The sequence below is a fragment of the Ipomoea nil genome, unplaced genomic scaffold (assembly GCF_001879475.1).
Source record: "Ipomoea nil cultivar Tokyo-kokei standard unplaced genomic scaffold, Asagao_1.1 scaffold1421, whole genome shotgun sequence".
NCBI lineage: Eukaryota > Viridiplantae > Streptophyta > Magnoliopsida > Solanales > Convolvulaceae > Ipomoea > Ipomoea nil.
In genome coordinates, this window is record NW_017617849.1 from 7,776,124 (window position 1) to 7,792,460 (window position 16,337).

The 16,337-nt window shown below is 37.0% G+C and overlaps 3 protein-coding genes across 6 annotated transcripts; 2 read left to right on the forward strand and 1 right to left on the reverse strand.

Annotated features, from left to right (window-relative positions):
• The first annotated feature begins 751 nt into the window (after positions 1–751).
• Positions 752–5,340, forward strand: LOC109188226 (uncharacterized membrane protein At1g16860-like). Of its 2 annotated transcripts, none has more exons than XM_019338812.1 (5): positions 752–1,112; positions 1,991–2,950; positions 3,558–3,713; positions 4,035–4,246; positions 4,861–5,340. In XM_019338812.1, the coding sequence occupies exons 2-5, from the start codon at positions 2,060–2,062 to the stop codon at positions 5,057–5,059; spliced, it is 1,458 nt and encodes a 485-aa protein (XP_019194357.1). In that variant the 5' UTR covers positions 752–1,112; positions 1,991–2,059; the 3' UTR covers positions 5,060–5,340. The 2 variants fall into 2 exon arrangements, with proteins under 2 accessions (XP_019194357.1, XP_019194358.1); XM_019338813.1 differs by lacking the exon at positions 752–1,112 and adding an exon at positions 1,148–1,270.
• A 1,292-nt stretch (positions 5,341–6,632) lies between these two features.
• On the forward strand, positions 6,633–10,868 carry LOC109188227 (kelch repeat-containing protein At3g27220-like). 2 transcript variants are annotated; one of them, XM_019338815.1, is made up of 8 exons: positions 6,633–7,110; positions 7,322–7,513; positions 7,946–8,175; positions 8,944–9,114; positions 9,577–9,682; positions 9,946–10,152; positions 10,524–10,703; positions 10,738–10,868. In XM_019338815.1, exons 1-7 carry the CDS (start codon positions 6,907–6,909, stop codon positions 10,686–10,688), a joined length of 1,275 nt encoding a protein of 424 aa, XP_019194360.1. In that variant the 5' UTR covers positions 6,633–6,906; the 3' UTR covers positions 10,689–10,703; positions 10,738–10,868. The 2 variants fall into 2 exon arrangements, with proteins under 2 accessions (XP_019194360.1, XP_019194359.1); XM_019338814.1 differs by having other exon boundaries at positions 10,524–10,868.
• A 704-nt stretch (positions 10,869–11,572) lies between these two features.
• Positions 11,573–14,849, reverse strand: LOC109188228. 2 transcript variants are annotated; one of them, XR_002055372.1, is made up of 10 exons: positions 14,498–14,849; positions 14,106–14,309; positions 13,906–14,008; positions 13,645–13,724; positions 13,484–13,561; positions 13,194–13,285; positions 12,641–12,752; positions 12,155–12,280; positions 11,825–12,069; positions 11,573–11,773 (listed from the first exon to the last, which is right to left on the reverse strand). XR_002055372.1 is itself a non-coding variant. In XM_019338816.1 (9 exons), the coding sequence occupies exons 1-9, from the start codon at positions 14,810–14,812 to the stop codon at positions 11,953–11,955; spliced, it is 1,227 nt and encodes a 408-aa protein (XP_019194361.1). In that variant the 5' UTR covers positions 14,813–14,849; the 3' UTR covers positions 11,573–11,952. The 2 variants fall into 2 exon arrangements, 1 of the variants encoding a protein (XP_019194361.1); XM_019338816.1 differs by having other exon boundaries at positions 11,573–12,069.
• Positions 14,850–16,337: the final 1,488 nt, after the last annotated feature.

Here is a 16,337-nt window from a genome sequence, read left to right on the forward strand (position 1 = left end):
GTTTTGGATGAAGTTTTAAGTTTGTACGGGATATTGTGGATACACTATCTCTACAATATCTAGTACAAAACTCAATACTTTTTCCATTTACTATGTTGAGTTGTACCTAGTACAAAAAGACATTGATGTCAATTGACACCTTAAAATTGTCTTTCAATATAAACAAAAAATTTAATACCATGCCCTAAAAAAAAGTGTTTGAGTGAATAAAAGTAAAACATAACTTTCATATTTAATAAATTTAAAAGTGAAAAATGCCATTTTCCTTATTATTGTTGTTGTTGTCATCAAAGAATTATTTTGAATTGCGCCCCGTATTCTCACTATGATAAAATCAATATGCATTGAGCTCGTAAAATTGAACTCTTACCAATGTGTTATAAAATCTGTAACAAGAATAACTCTTATCAATGTGTTATAAAATCTATAACATTGTTCTCAAAAAGTTGAATCTCCAATTCTAATGGTCATCACGTTCCAATTTGACATAACATCTGGGAGGATGTAAATTAACTCAACTGCTAAATCGTTGCTTGTTTCAATCTGACATAACATCTAGGAAGATGTAAATTAACTCAACTGCTAAATCGTTGCTTGTTTCAATCTGACAAAACATATGAGAGGATATAAATTAACTCAACTGTTAAATCGTTACTTACTGCACGCAAAGAGCTAAGTGAGTAGTGTAGTAAGGATAAAGGAATATCATTACCATCTCTGCTATTCATTCATTCATCCATCCATCCATATGTCCGAATTCTGAGTTTTAACAGCCAATTAAGCATCGAGTAGAAAAAGAAACGCTACCCATTTTAAGTTTTTACTGTCGCTTCACAATCACACACTTCACCTCACTGCTCATTCTCCGCTCGTACATTATATTATCTCTGTGATTGCTCACTCCTACATTATTTTTTTAAATCTTGCTTTCAGCATAACCATGTTTTGAGGTTATTGCCGGACGGGACAACTACCAGTTGTTGCGCTTCTCTGAAGATTTTCAGAGGGATAGAGAGAGAGAGCAAGTTCGAATCCTTGATGGTGTCGGGTTCGCTCAGAATCTTGTGAGCTAGCTTATACTCGCATTCACAGCTCAAGTGTACTGTAATAAGGTGCTTTTCAGTTATTTACAGATTTGTGATCTGAGTTTTTTCTCAGGATTATAAGCATTGCCTAAATCTTCATTCTTCCTTCTCCCCATTTAGCCATCTTCTCATTGTCTCTGCGTGATTTGCTGTTACATCTGCGGACTCGATCTTGTTCATGTTTGGTGAAATTGGAATGCTCTTGCTATGTCTTCTTTTCTTCTATGGATTTGGGATGGGAACATTAGCGCATTCTAGTGAAATGTGGGTTAAAACAGTGAGGTTTGTTGCGGGGGAATACATTCGGATAAGAATTGACAACTTAACAGTTCTTTACTTACCTAAATTTGGAAAAAAGAAATTATCTTTGGCTTTTCTAGCCTTCTAGGATGGGGATGGCTGTTTTTGTTTTAATGGTGTGAAATGGAGAAGTGCTATTTTTGGCATTTCAGATGTCAGTTTGGCTTTCTGATCTATCCTTTGTTACACATTGTTTTATGAAATGAATTCATCTAGACTGGGTTTGGATTTCTGGATTTGAAATCCACAGGTTCAGTACAGAATTGTTATTTTTCTGAGTCTCTGTGTTTAGGATCTTTGTTGAAGTAAGTACCTAGTGGTTTCACAAGTCAATTTAATTAGGATTAGATTATCCTGCTTTCCACAATGGCTACATAAAAAGTACTTTTAACATCTCCTATCCTCACTTGATCAGTGTGCCACCAAAAAATTTTGGTTTTTAAGATTTGAAGAGTTACTTACTGTATTAACAGTGTGAGAGGTTAGGTGCTTCAGTTTACTCAGGTTGCTTTGGATTTGATCTTTAGTCCTTTGTTTGTTTGTATTACTCTCCTCTGCCTGTAATGCATAGAGCTTTCAACTGACACATTTATTTCTTTTACAAGGTACTTACTAAGGCCAAAGTATCTGCATTGGTGTGCGCTTGTCGCAGGTGTACTCCATAAGAGAGCGTGATGGGTTCTAGATTCCCATCTCACCAGCTCAGCAATGGGCTATACGTGTCAGGACGGCCTGAGCAGCCAAAAGAAAGGACACCAACAATGAGTTTTGTTGCCATGCCTTATACTGGTGGTGACATCAAGAAGTCTGGAGAACTTGGGAAAATGTTTGATATCCCTGTGGATGGCTCAAAGTCAAGGAAATCAGGACCTTTAACTAGTGCTCCTTCAAGAACTGGATCATTTGTGGGAAATGTTTCACATTCAGGACCTATAAATCCTAATGCTTCTGGCAGGGCCAGTCACTCAACCTCGGGTCTTGTTTCATCAATGATGGTGACTGGTTCAGCTTCAATGAAGAAATCAACTTCTGGCCCTCTTAACAGGCATGGGGAACCTATGAAAAGGTCATCTGGACCTCAATCGAGCATAGCAACTGGCCGCCAATCAGGACCTCAACTGCCAGTTCTCCCAACAACTGGTCTTATTACTTCTGGCCCCATCTCTTCTGGCCCTCTGAATTCTTCTGGGGCACCAAGAAAGGTCTCTGGTCCATTGGAAACAATGGGCTCTATGAAAAAGCCTGGTCCTGGTACTGTTAACAACCACGCTGTGACAACTCTTAGCCAACATGATGAATTCTCCTTCAGGAGAAACTTCCCAAAACCTATCTTATGGGCAATGGTTTTGCTATTTGTCATGGGCTTCATTGCGGGTGGGTTTATTCTAGGTGCAGTGCACAATGCTGTGCTCCTAGTTGTTGTCATAGTTCTATTTGGCATTCTTACTGTCCTCTTCACATGGAATTCTTGCTGGGGAAGAAGAGCTATTATACGTTTCATTGCTAAATATCCAGATGCTGAATTAAGAACTGCAAAAAATGGAGAATATGTCAAGGTTTCTGGGGTAAGTGTTCTCTTTAAAGTGGTGCCATTCTCGTTATTTTCAGATCTGATGCTAGATAGGTAATCACTCTTTCTTTCTGATTTAGCATTTGACTCCCATTGCCAAGGACTCTTGTAGAGTTACAATTAATAACATGGTTCTGTTGCTTCCTCCCAACCCCAAGGTGGAAAAACATAGAAAATAGATAGTGAAAGATTAAGAGTTGAGAAGCCGTGTGTTCTCTCTCTGATTGCATTGATTAGAATAAGGAAATCAGCTACGACTCACGGTGCATTTCATTTTCAAATCTGATCGTGGACACATTCTCTTCTACCTTGTCTAGATTGCCTTCAATTATTGATCATTATCATGAACCTTACTCCCCCTACTGTTGGCTTCTGCCTTCAGGGCTATGATAAGCCCTCCTTTCAAATGAACATCCTACATATTCTTTCTTGTTCTCATTGATATGATACTATCACCCTCTTACTCAAAGCTTTATTACACGTTTTTGGGAAAAGTGAAAACAAATCCTTTCTGAAAGCATTGCGCATCAATATCAATGTATGCTTGCTTGCATTGTTTTCAAATTTCCCTAGATGCTAAACTATGATTCGTGATATTTCAGGTGGTGACCTGCGGAAACGTTCCTCTTGAATCGTCCTTCCAAAGGGTTCCTAGGTGTGTGTATACATCTTCAAGTTTGTACGAGTATCGAGGTTGGGGTTCCAAAGCTGCAAATCCAACACATCGTCGTTTTACATGGGGACTCAGATCATCAGAAGTGAGTAGCTAATTAGCCTTTCCTGTCTGTTTGTTTGTTTGTTTTCAATTCAATCTTATATAATCAGTGAAGCCACTTTCTTCCTTTATTTATTTCCTGGCCATCTGTTATATATCATCTAAAAAGTCAGCTGGAAGCCTGGAACTTGTAAGCTCCTAAGTGAAATATAAGATTATTTTCATTTTTAGGTCCTGATTTACCTCTTTGGGTCAGGAGTTGGGGACTAAGACCTTGAAATGTTCTTGTTGATTACCTTTTTCACTTCTTGGCTTGCTGAGCTTTAAAAGTGTTGACTAGAAACATCTTCTTGTTTTCTTTCAGAAGCATGTAGTCGACTTCTACATCTCCGATTTTCAGTCTGGATTGAGAGCATTGGTTAAGACTGGGTATGGATCAAAGGTCACACCTTATGTGGAGGAATCTGTGGTTGTTGATATCAACCCTTTGAACAAGGATTTATCTCCAGACTTCATCCGGTGGTTGCGAGAGAGGAATCTTTCAAGCGATGACCGCATAATGCGATTGAAGGAAGGGTAAGCGTTTTGCTTCTCTTGTTTAGTTTGAGGAGTTCATTCACATCTAGTGCACCACAATAAGTCACCATTTAAGTAGAAGAAGGATGTATGCAGTGTAAGCTGGATCACAATCTGGAAAACACTGCAAATCCTCTAAAACACTTCATCAGCAAATTTTAAGAAAACAATAACTACAAGAATCTAGGCCAAACAACTCCCATAGCATCTAGAGCCAGCAATGGCCGGATTCTCTCGGAGGCTCATCAAAAACCTATTATCCAGGGGCTATCCGGCCAAGTTGGTCAGACTGTTGGCTTGGTAGCCACAAGGTTCTAAGTTCAACTCCCAGTGGGAGCGGCCTATGTTGGTCAGCTATGGGCAATCTTGGCTGGTTTACCTTCTTGTGGTTCTTGGTTTATCCAATGCACCCTCTGGTAGTGGCTATGGGATTCCCTTGTCGTCCAAAAAAAAAGAAAAAAGAAAAAAAAAAAAAAAACCTACCAACCAAGATCAGAAACGCCAAAACCAGAAGCTATCCAACAAAAATTTTTCATTTTTACTTCCCTCTTGCATTAGCAAATTATAATGCTTGGGGATAGAATGGTAGATACTAACTTCTGTCCCTTTGGTAGGTATATCAAAGAAGGAAGCACAGTGAGTGTAATGGGGGTGGTGCACAGGACTGAGAATGTGCTTATGATTGTGCCTCCCCCAGAACCAGAACCATTAACAACAGGATGCCAGTGGATGAAATGCATCTTTCCAGCTAGCCTTGAGGGGATTATTTTGAGGTGTGAAGACGCGTCGAGAGCTGATGTCATACCTGTTTGATTCTCAGTATCCAGTGTAAAATTCAATTTTTTTTTCTGTGATTTGTGCTATGATGATAGTTGTGTGGTTGCAGTATATATAGTGATAATGACACTATGGTAGTATGCAATTGATGATGATGCATGCTTAAGGATGGTAGAACATTGCTTGTTTGAACATAGTGGATGAATATCTAATTTCTGTATAGCTCAAGTAGGGTTTTTGTCATCTATGTTTACTCTCAAAACATTTATGATTTTGTAATGGTCATTTTTTTTAATGCAAAATTCTTACCAGTTGAACAGGGTGTGCTTATACTGAAAATATTATTATATATTAACCCAACAGCTTTGAAGAGTTGGTAAGTAGGTAAATGTGCATGTTTTGATTTATGGAAAAGTCTGCAATCCCTGAAGGAGCAGATAAAGTTCATCAATAGACAACTTTCATAGAGAGTCGAACTTGAAATTTTGTGGCTACGAAGCCAACTATGTTAGGGTTACCTCCAAAGCGTACATGTTCAACTACTAAATGTGTGTCATATTAAATCTTTTTTTTTCTCTATTACAATGTAGTATATGTGAAAGAGTTAATAGTCCACCTCCACTGAGGCTCGAACCCGCAACCACCCACGTTAATAGTCCACCTCCACTGAGGCTCGAACCCACAACCACCCACATAGGGGAGCAACTTGGTGCCAGTATATGTTAGTCTTTAGTTAAACTCTATAAACGTGATCTAAACAAGATTCAAAGTAATACCACTATAGATTGATAGTTTTATAGACTCCTTCTGTCCTTTTTTATTCGTCATACTTACTATTGATTAGTCAAATCAACTTTTTATTCTTTGTTAATTTTCTTTAGTATTTCTTACATAAAATGGGGGAGATGGAGTAATAAAATAAGGCAATTGTTATACCGTGCACCACCGCGCACAGGCGCGGCGCCTCCCAAAATGACGTTGTGTGGGGGGTTGACGCGATAGAGTGTATGTGTATTCTGTTATATAATTATGTACATTATGTTATACAATTATGTGCATTTTGTTTTTATACAATTGTATACATTTTGTATACAATTATGTACATCTGAAACATGGAATTTATGTATATTATGTTAAGAGTTTATGTGTGTATTATGTATTATGTTAATTATGTGTATTATCTTTTCAAAAAAGAGTATGGCCTTGTTTGGTAAAAAATTGGCCTATAAGTCAATTTTGGCTTATTTGATCACTATTAATTGTTTGATTTAATTAAAATATCAATATAAATGTTTGGTTAATTAACATTTTGCAACTCCAAAATGCTAAAATTGAAAAAGCTACCCCAAGCAACTTTTTCAATTAGCTTTTTGAGAAAAGAAATGATACCAAACAGCAAACAGCTAACAACTAATTTACCAAACACTTTTCTACAATCAGCTAATGTTATCAACTATTTATACCATCTAATTAACACAATCAGCTAACAACTAACAGCTATCCGCTAACAGCCATTTTACCAAACAGGGCCCATGTGTTTTGGACTTGGCACCTTAAATGGGCTGGGCTTTATGGGCATGTATTGCAATAAAACTCGAAATCTTTCATTTATTCCATGCCCAATTGCCCCCAGAAAGTTTCAGACAGCCCGCGAAAAAAAAACTACCAGTTCTCACCTCTCAGCTTCCTGCTTCATTGCCGATTTACCGTACAGTTCCATGATCTCTCTTGTTGCGATTTCTTATAGACGAAGGTACATTCTTGGTTATACTTCATTTGAGCAAGGAATTGCGACAAATAATTGCGAATTTGCGAGAAAGGGATTTGGATTACGGAAGAAGTAGTTGTAGTCGGTGAGTGGCGATTGAGAAGGAACAAATGCAATGAGATTTGGCGCGAGAGGAGCTACGGGAAAGCACAGAACAAGAAAGCTGGTTTTTGTATGCGCGGGGCTGTTAGGAGCCGCTCTCGTAGCAGATCTACTGTGGGCTTCTTCTTCTTCGTCTTCCTCTTCTGCCGCATTCAGTAGCTTGGCTGTCTCCCGTACCAATGCCGTTATCTTCCCAAATCAGACACACGTAACAGAGGTGAGGTTGTCTTGCTTACTCATAATCCATTCGCCGTCTGCCACTTCTTAGCAATCTAATCAATGGTTGGCTTAAAACTCTTAAATTCAACTGCGGATAGATACATTCATTTCCGAGATACATATGTTATTTTTATGTCAATTTTTTATTTCTATGATGGTCTGATGGCTCTTGATCTGATGTTTGAAATGGGGCATTTGTTTGTTGACAGGGGGCAGTTAAGAAGAAGAGTAAAAAAGATGCCACTTCTGAGAGGAAATTATCAGCTACCTTTGCTGATTTGCCTGCTCCGGAGTTAAAATGGGAGAAGATGCCCCCAGCCCCAGTGCCTCGTCTTGATGGTGCTGCAATACAAATCAAGAACCTTCTTTATGTCTTTGCTGGATATGGAACGATTGATTTTGTGAGGAGATTCTCCACCACATTCTTTCCCTATAGTAACCAGTAACTTATTGTTATTTGATCATCTCAGGATTGGAATTTGATGAGGAGCTAATTATGGGGTTATGATTTTGGTCTGAGTTCTTTCTACTTCAGACACCCGGAATTACTCAATCCATAAGTTTTGAGCTGCTTTAGGGTGATAAAGTTACTTGTTTATTGAATCTGACTTGTTATGATATATTTAGAAGTATCAAGTTGTGGTATAAATGTGTTTTATAGCTTTGAGTTGCTCCTTATCTGCTATGTTGAAATGAAAAACAAGCTCTCTATGTTTACAAAAGAAAAAATGCACTGAATCTACTTCTGCCTTTCTTAAACAATGCAATATGAGAAAAAATTCATGTCTTTGTTAACAAAGTGATGGTCCTAACTACATTCTTTAATGTAATAGGTTCATTCTCATGTCGACATATACAATTTTACGGATAACACATGGGGAGGGAGGTTTGATATGCCCAAAGATATGGCCCATTCGCATTTAGGTATGGTAACAGATGGGAGATACATTTATGTTGTCACTGGACAGTATGGTCCCCAATGTAGAGGCCCTACTGCACACACATTTGTGCTGGACACTGTGACAAAGCAATGGCAGGATATGCTTCCCCTGCCAGTACCAAGGTAAGAAGAATTTGTCAATTAGTAATTGTCTTTTCAATTACATGCAAGAATTCTTAAATTACCCAAAAATATCATATTTGTTGCTGATAGTCATATAGCTGATGTGTTCTTACTGAACTGACTTGGATAAGCTACCACGTCACATAGCTTTTAGGTTACTCCTCTGCGGTTAGCATTTTATTTTGTGAGTTTTCAAATTTTATCTCTCATTTTGGATCTAAGTTCATTCTAAATGGCATACCTAAAAGTTTTTTAATCAAAGGAATTCTGTGCAAGTATTTATTTCATTTTTCACTTTTAGTTCATAAATAATTTTTTAAGTAACTTTATGAACATTCAGGAACATTTGATGTCCTAAGGTCTTAAAAAAAAAAAAAAAAAAAAAAAAAATGAAAAACAAAACAAAACAAAAAATGAGATCACAGTCTAATGTGTAATTATCTCATAAATTTAGTGGTTTCTTAGTATTATAGTTTCAGAATCAATTATACCATAGATTAGGGAGTTTACATTTATTAGTAGTCCTTGTATATATGGTAGCAGCAAAATCGCCTTTGTACTGTGGATACATACATATAACACACAAGCATACATATCTGTTATATGTATGTATGTATGTATGCATGCATGCCCCATGTGACTGTTGCTCTCATGTTTTCTGCATCTAGGGCTCAACTCTGCACTTAGTATTGTCTAATAGTAAATATGCTGTTAATCAGACCTCCTTAGATTCACTGTGAATGAAGATTACTGATTAGTGAATTTCAGGTATGCACCTGCAACAACGCTTTGGAGAGGCCGGCTCCATGTGATGGGTGGAAGCAAAGAGAATCGGCACACTCCAGCACTAGAGCATTGGAGTATTGCAGTTGAAGATGGAAAAGTCTTAGAAACAGAGTGGCGCTCTGAGATACCTATTCCTCGTGGTGGGCCTCATAGGTACATTGGCTACTCACAAGTGTTTATGTTGTGCACATACAAGTGGTGTCTTGTTTATGTTATACTCAAGGATGGTTTCTACCTGCCTCTGCATTCCTCCTCCAGAAGGTTTTTTTTAAAAATAAAAAAATTAAAAATTAAATATATAAATAAGTAAATAAAATAAACTTTTTTTATAGAAAATATTGGTGTTCGATATGGGTATCAGATTAACAATGGCTGCCCTGTATTGTCCAAAAAAGTATCACTATGTAGGAACAATAACAAATTTCTTTGTTACTGTGGAACATCAGCCACTTAGCACTTCCTATGGGACTTCAGCTGCCAAGCTCCTTCTGGAGAAAGTCATCCATGTTTATCTTTCTGGTGAAAAAGACTGATTAATATTAAAGAACTTATCATGTGATTTGTCAGGCACTCCTTAAAGTTGATTTTCTGCATTTTACCATAAATCTTGTGCAGGACTTGTATTGTATTTGATGACCGACTTTATGTCTTTGGTGGTCAAGAGGGTGATTTTATGGCCAAACCTGGATCACCAATTTTCAAATGCTCACGTCGGAATGAGGTGATCTGACAGTAAATTAATCCAGCACTGCAATGGTTGTGTATTATCCATTGTGAATGTTTGCTGGTTTCCAATGAGCATGCTTTGTGTACTATTGTTGCTTGCTTGGATTTTCTAGTTCTCACTTTTTGCACGGAAACCTCATGATTGATTACTCTATTCCATACATTCCAAAACTTCATGCCACTGGTTTTTCAAATATAAGGGCTCATTTGCTTGATGTTTAATTATTAAATTATGATCATGGATATTGAATTTTGCAGGTAGTATATGATCATGTGTACATGTTAGATGATGATATGAAGTGGAAAACTTTGCCTCCAATGCCTAAACCAGATTCCCATATAGAGTTCGCTTGGGCAATCGTTAACAATTCAATTTTCATTGCTGGAGGAACAACTGAGAAGCACCCAGAAACCAAAAGGATGGTTCTTGTTGGTGAAATATTCGAGTTTCAGTTCAACACACAGGTACCCTTCCATTTACAATAGGCATTGCACTTTTTTTTTTTTTTTTTTGGTACGTGAATGGTTGAATGCTTTTCTGAGTTTCCTGCAGCCGTTTCTTAGCCTTTATACATAACTCATTACACGAAGCTGCCTGCAACCCTGCAGATTAGCTTCCTCTCTCAGTCTCTTGTTCTGAATGTATTCTTCCTGCATTTAGTTAGCGACTCTTTAATAGTAACACCATCTTGGTAACCTATTTGGAATCTGAATTTTGCAAGACCTGTTGAACTTGCACATTATGAAACCAAGCCCTGCTAGTTCTTAGTCAGTCATGTATCTGTTTTCACCCTTTTATAAATATTTTGCCTGCTTCTGGTTTTGAATATTTACAGAAATGGAAAGTCGTTGGAAAACTTCCTTTCCGCGTGAAAACCACTCTTGTCGGGTTCTGGGATGGATGGTTGTACTTCACATCAGGGCAACGCGACAAGGGGCCTGACAATCCAGCACCAAAAAAAGTCATTGGGGAGATGTGGAGAACTAAGTTGAAGTTATGAGTTCTTTTCATCTATTTTATAGTCAGCCATGCCCATAATCATAATCAATTCTTCAAATATATTCATTTTGATTTTTCTTTTAATTTCTTTTCAAAAATTTTGTACATTTGAATGGAAATAGAGTTTAAACCTTTGACCTCGTACATAGATTTGCTAGCTCATGCCACAGGTTTGTGCCTAGCAACCCAATAGGGGTTTTTGTTCAGTTTTTTAGAAAGAAAAAAATTATATGTATTTTTTTAACAAATGGAGATGGTTGTTTTTTGGGGAGGTATTTTTCTCCTACAAATGAAGGTTCTTTGTGGGGTTCATGGCGCAGAGAGAGGAAGAGATGCGATTTATCCACGTGAAGGGCACTACCCACGCCCAACATCGTGTGTGCACGGCACGCGCCCAGATGGTAAACACTGCGGTTTTCCCCTTTTTTTTCCTTTTTGTTTTTCCTCCATCCCATTTTCTCTTTCCTTGTTGGCACAGTAAAACACCATCTAAAATCATTCACTATTGAGCTTGCTCTAATGTCTTTGACTTTGATGTATTATATTCATTCAAAGAAATTCTTTCCTTTTTGACTATATATTGAAAAAGCTTTCTTTTTGTTGGGTGACCGAAAGAAATCACAACCATTATCCGATGTGTGCACTAAATAAACTCATTTGTGTAATGGAAAAATATACACCACTAAGAAGACCTAGTAAAATCACTTAAAATAAAAAAATTTTTAAAAAAAAAAACCTGAAAAAAAAGTAGTAGATAAAGAGCCAAGAGCTCAAACAAGTGACAAATTATACTATTAACTAATATACATATTCATTTTTAGGTAAAAGACACTATCAAAATATTTTTAGGTAAGACACTATTAAAACTAAACTTGTATAGTATACTAAAAATGAATATGTACGTCAGTTATATGCAATATAATGATTGGCATAGTGGCATACACAGAAGTTTGGCAGCACAATTTTAAAGCAGACAAGTTTATTCTATCTCACAGACATCATGTCTCAGTATCACACTATCATTATTATTGTAGGCTAGAAGGGGAAAATTTTAGCACCTCATTTTGCAAACTCTCACTGGAGAACCCTCATAGTATTGCTTAGTATTTCTAATGCTACAAGCTCTCACTGGTGAACCCTCATAGTATTGCTTAGTATTTCTAATGCTACAAGCTTGCAAGCGAATTCCAAAACATGATGTTACAAGTTCCGCTTAAACCTAGTTTCACAACCTCCACAAATCCAGAAAAGAGCATGGAAAGTTTTCATTTCTGCAAATTGTGAACTTTGCCTTTATTTATTAGTTTCCGGAGCGCTGATTTGGCTTCTTCTAGTGTTTCAACCAAATGCCCTTCTTCAAAGGATATCCTCTGAATGTTGAACTGCAAGGGGAGTTGGAGGAAGGTGAGAACAGCTCTGAAGTTGAAGAAAAGAGTGCAGAATAAAATGCAAGCATAAAATGTGTACCTGTGCACCTTGGCGGACACGAATGTCAGTGCCTTTACTGTCTATTGATATCAGAGCGACATCGTCCACCTCAGCTTCTTGTGACAGAAGATCTTTTAGGGGTTTTGAGAAGAGTGCATTCAGTTCCTGAATCAACAGCAATATCACAATTGCAATTAAAGTTAGAAAGTGTTTGGTGCTGTTTGGGCCTCTGACATGAGTATCCCAAGTCATTTGACTAATTTATGTGTCTTATAGAGAATCATTGATAAATATTTTCTATGACTTACTGAGAAATTGTGTTTCAATACCAATCAGAGAATTAGACGTAATGTGCCAAAGCCACTAAAATTAAATAAGTTGCACCATATCTACTGATTTAAAAAAAAAAAAAAAAAAAAAAAAAGTAGCAGACACAGACTGAATTTCTCAGTTGTTCAAGTATCCAAACACTATAGAGGCACATGGTTAAAGGATGCCATTTTTCTCATAGTTCAATTTGCCTACCTTGAGGTTTTGTTCACCCCCATCAACAGCAATTTTGTCAGGTTCGAGGGTTTCATATTCCTTGACATCAACCCAAGCAACTGTTCCAAAACCTCCAATGAAGTATATGTCACTGTCAGTGAGATATACACAAGTCAGTTCGTTGGATACACAAAGGTTCTCCTGAGGGCATTTTCTATTATCAGAAAGGCATACATATGAAATGTGCACAAAAAAGGTACCCTTGATAATAGTAATAATAATAAAAAGGAGAGAGATATAGAGTTATAAGAATGAATATCTACCAACTCACAACTTAGCAAACAAATGAAATTAAAACTCTAAGCAGATTTACTTTTTAAGATAGAGCAGTGAGACTAGGGAACCCTAAGGCATGATCAACTTGCTAATGTCTAATGTAGAATGCAGATATGAAAAATGCTAACCTTTTTCCCTTTTATGGAATAATAATAATAACAATTAATATAATAATAATAATAATAATAATAATAATAATAATAATATAATAATAATAATAATATAAGGAAAAAAAATAAAAATAAAAAAAGATAACCTTATTTTTTGCATCCTGAAGTAATAAAAATTTCCCCACTGTTGTGAAGGACCTTGGTGATGCTTTGCTATGTACTGTTTATGAGCCCAATCCTGGAAACAGAGAAACAAGACAGTTATTAGGTTATACACACTCAATTGAGATAATTATTGTCAGAAGTGAACACAATCAGAGAGAACATTACAATATAATGGCAGGAAATAACAATAATAGGCTGCTCCACATATGACATATATAAAATGGCAAAACCATATATGAACCTCATATTATAGACTGAAGAATGCAACCACCTGTTGGTCTTCTGGGAGAGGATAAACATCACCAAATATGGTTACCCTTGCATTTGATAAGCCACTCCATCCAGGAATCTAGAATGCCAAAAGGTTCAAGTAACTCAACAATTGAACAATATAACTCACACACATAATTTTTTGTAATCAACCTCACTAACCTGCACAACCATCGAACATCTTGGGTCAGCTAACAAATTCCTAGTGTGAATAGCTAATGGCGAGAATGAAAATATTGGATCTGTAGAGAAGAAACCAAAGAACTAGGTCAAAACATTGCAGCAAATTGGAACATATTTTTACACCTACATGCCAAATTTTCGTTTATAGGTTCTCCAACTCAGATAGATGTTTAACGAACAATCAGATTGGATGAAAAAGCTGTATATGGAGTATCAAAACAATAGAGTTTAAAAACTTACGCCCCATGGCATCTGGTGCAAAATCTACAAGGGAACCAAATGGATAACCCCCTCGGCGATGATGCATCTGGGACATCACAGTGCATAGATGGGCAAACCTAGCCTGCAACCATTGCAAAAGAAGAAGAATAACGGGTTAGAACGATTATCTGTTATGGAATAAGCATTGCAATTCAAATATCACCTAACAAGAACTTTACCTGCTCCATTAGATTGCGAACTGCTAATGCAGGTTTTGGTAAACCATGGGCTGAAGTGGCGCTTTGCACGCCCCCTGATATCGGTGTCCTGAAGAGCCCAGCCCTTGTACCTCCCCCTACCGTGCTTCCATGTGATACTTCAAGGGGCGTAACCATTTTCGATATTCTGTATTTGTAAGTTTCTGTTTTCCCATCAGAATCACCCTTCAGAACATGAGAGATCCATCAAAACAAGACTTAAGTAGCCAGCCATTTGGCATTTCAACAAACAGATTATATCACGGAAACCCGCAAGCGGTTTCAAACAAATACAAACACGCACATACGAATACAGATAATTCCGACAAAGACAAATAAAAATCAAGGTGAATTGATGCGTGGAATGCCGGTACCTGAGACCAGGAAACAGCTCCTTCAGAAGCCAAACCAAATCCATTTTCGTCATTGAGCCGACGATTTTGCTCTTCCTCGTTGGCGTCTCCACCAGACGATTCTTCGCGTGGAAGCGCCGCAATTCGAGAGCCGCCGACGGAAGAGGAGATACCATGTGCCACGCTTAAACTGGATTTCAGATTCCCCCAGCTGCCGAGCCAGTCAGCAGTCATTTTGACAGATTGAACAGCACAAGGCCTTTCTGAAAACCTCGGAATGAAACCGGAGCTCGATATTGCTTCCATGGAGGATGAAAGAGACTGTGAAGTCGCCATAAGAACAAAAATCTACTCTCTTCTACGGTTAACGTATATGAAGTAGTGTGTTTGTGAGCAAAATCGGACAATTGGGGCTTTGTCTCCTGTGCTTGATTGGGCTATGCCCCGCTTTGAAGTAGTGGTACGTTCTTCATTTGGGCTTTTGCATATCTTTGAGCCCATGAGAATTAACCCAATAATCCAAGATGCAACAGTTATGCCATGGACCCGGTGGACTCAGATTCAAAATACACAATTTACATATTGAATGTTCACAATTTGAATTGTGAACGTTTAACATGTAAATTGTGAACATTTAGTATATAAAATTGTGAACATTTAGTATGTAAATTGTGTACCAGGACTATGTGGTCCAATGGTATCTGTGTTGAACTTCTATTTGGAAAGTTATGAGTTCGAGCCTTAGTGGAGGCGTTGTTGAGAAAGTATATGAACAAATACTACAATGTAATAGAGCTAGTAGCATTCAAAAAAAAAAAAAAGTATGTAAATTGTGTACTTTTGGACGCGGGTCTACTTTTAGACCCGGGTTCACAAAATAATTCGCCACCAAGATGCGAACTTGACCGGGCTCCGATAACATGACATGCCAAACAATATTTGGTAAAGGTTATTGTGGCAAATTATTCTATGGACCCAGGTTCAAAGATACACAATTTACATGTTAAATGTTCACAATTTACCTTTTAAAAATTCACAATTTGTGACAACCATGTATTGTGTTAACAAATTTCAAAAATTAAAAACACAATTTATATTCTAAAAGTTTACAATTTATGATTAGTATCTACCTTGTAAGATAGAACTTGGTCCATGGTATAACAACTGGGTTATTGTAGAAATATCAATAGACATCTCATTAACGATCATAATGTCCAAATATGCATAGTGGCAACTGGCAAGCACTTCAATTGTGAACTAACCAAATTGATGGCAAGTTATAATATATTAGTTGCATTAGAAGGGAATGAGGGTTATACCATGACCAAGGTGCATATTACAAATTAAAAAATTATGTGTCTGTAATCAACAATAATGTACCTACAATTAATAGTTTTTGTATTTGTAAACAAATAGAAGACACGTAACATGATAATTACAGTTACATAACATGTAAACAAATAGAAGGCATGTCTGTAATTACCTTGTTATGTGCATTACAGGTATAGAAACAGTTAACTACATGTACATAATATGTCAATTACAGACACATAATCTGAATCTTATTTTTGGATCAGAGTCCACAATGTAATGTAGACTACGGTCCTTAGTATAATTTACCTTGGAACCCCGACCAAGTCCAACTAATCGGACACTCAAATGAGATTTACCAACAACAATCCCATCCATCATAAAAAATAACAGTGGTGTTCCTATAATAGAGCACAATTCAATAGTCATAAACTAATATAAGTTCATAAGTTTTGATTTGTTAAAAATCACAAATGTAAAGTCTAAATCTTAATGACTAGTTGATATACATATTGCTTGTGATTTATCTTATTGTAAGTGATTTTTTTTT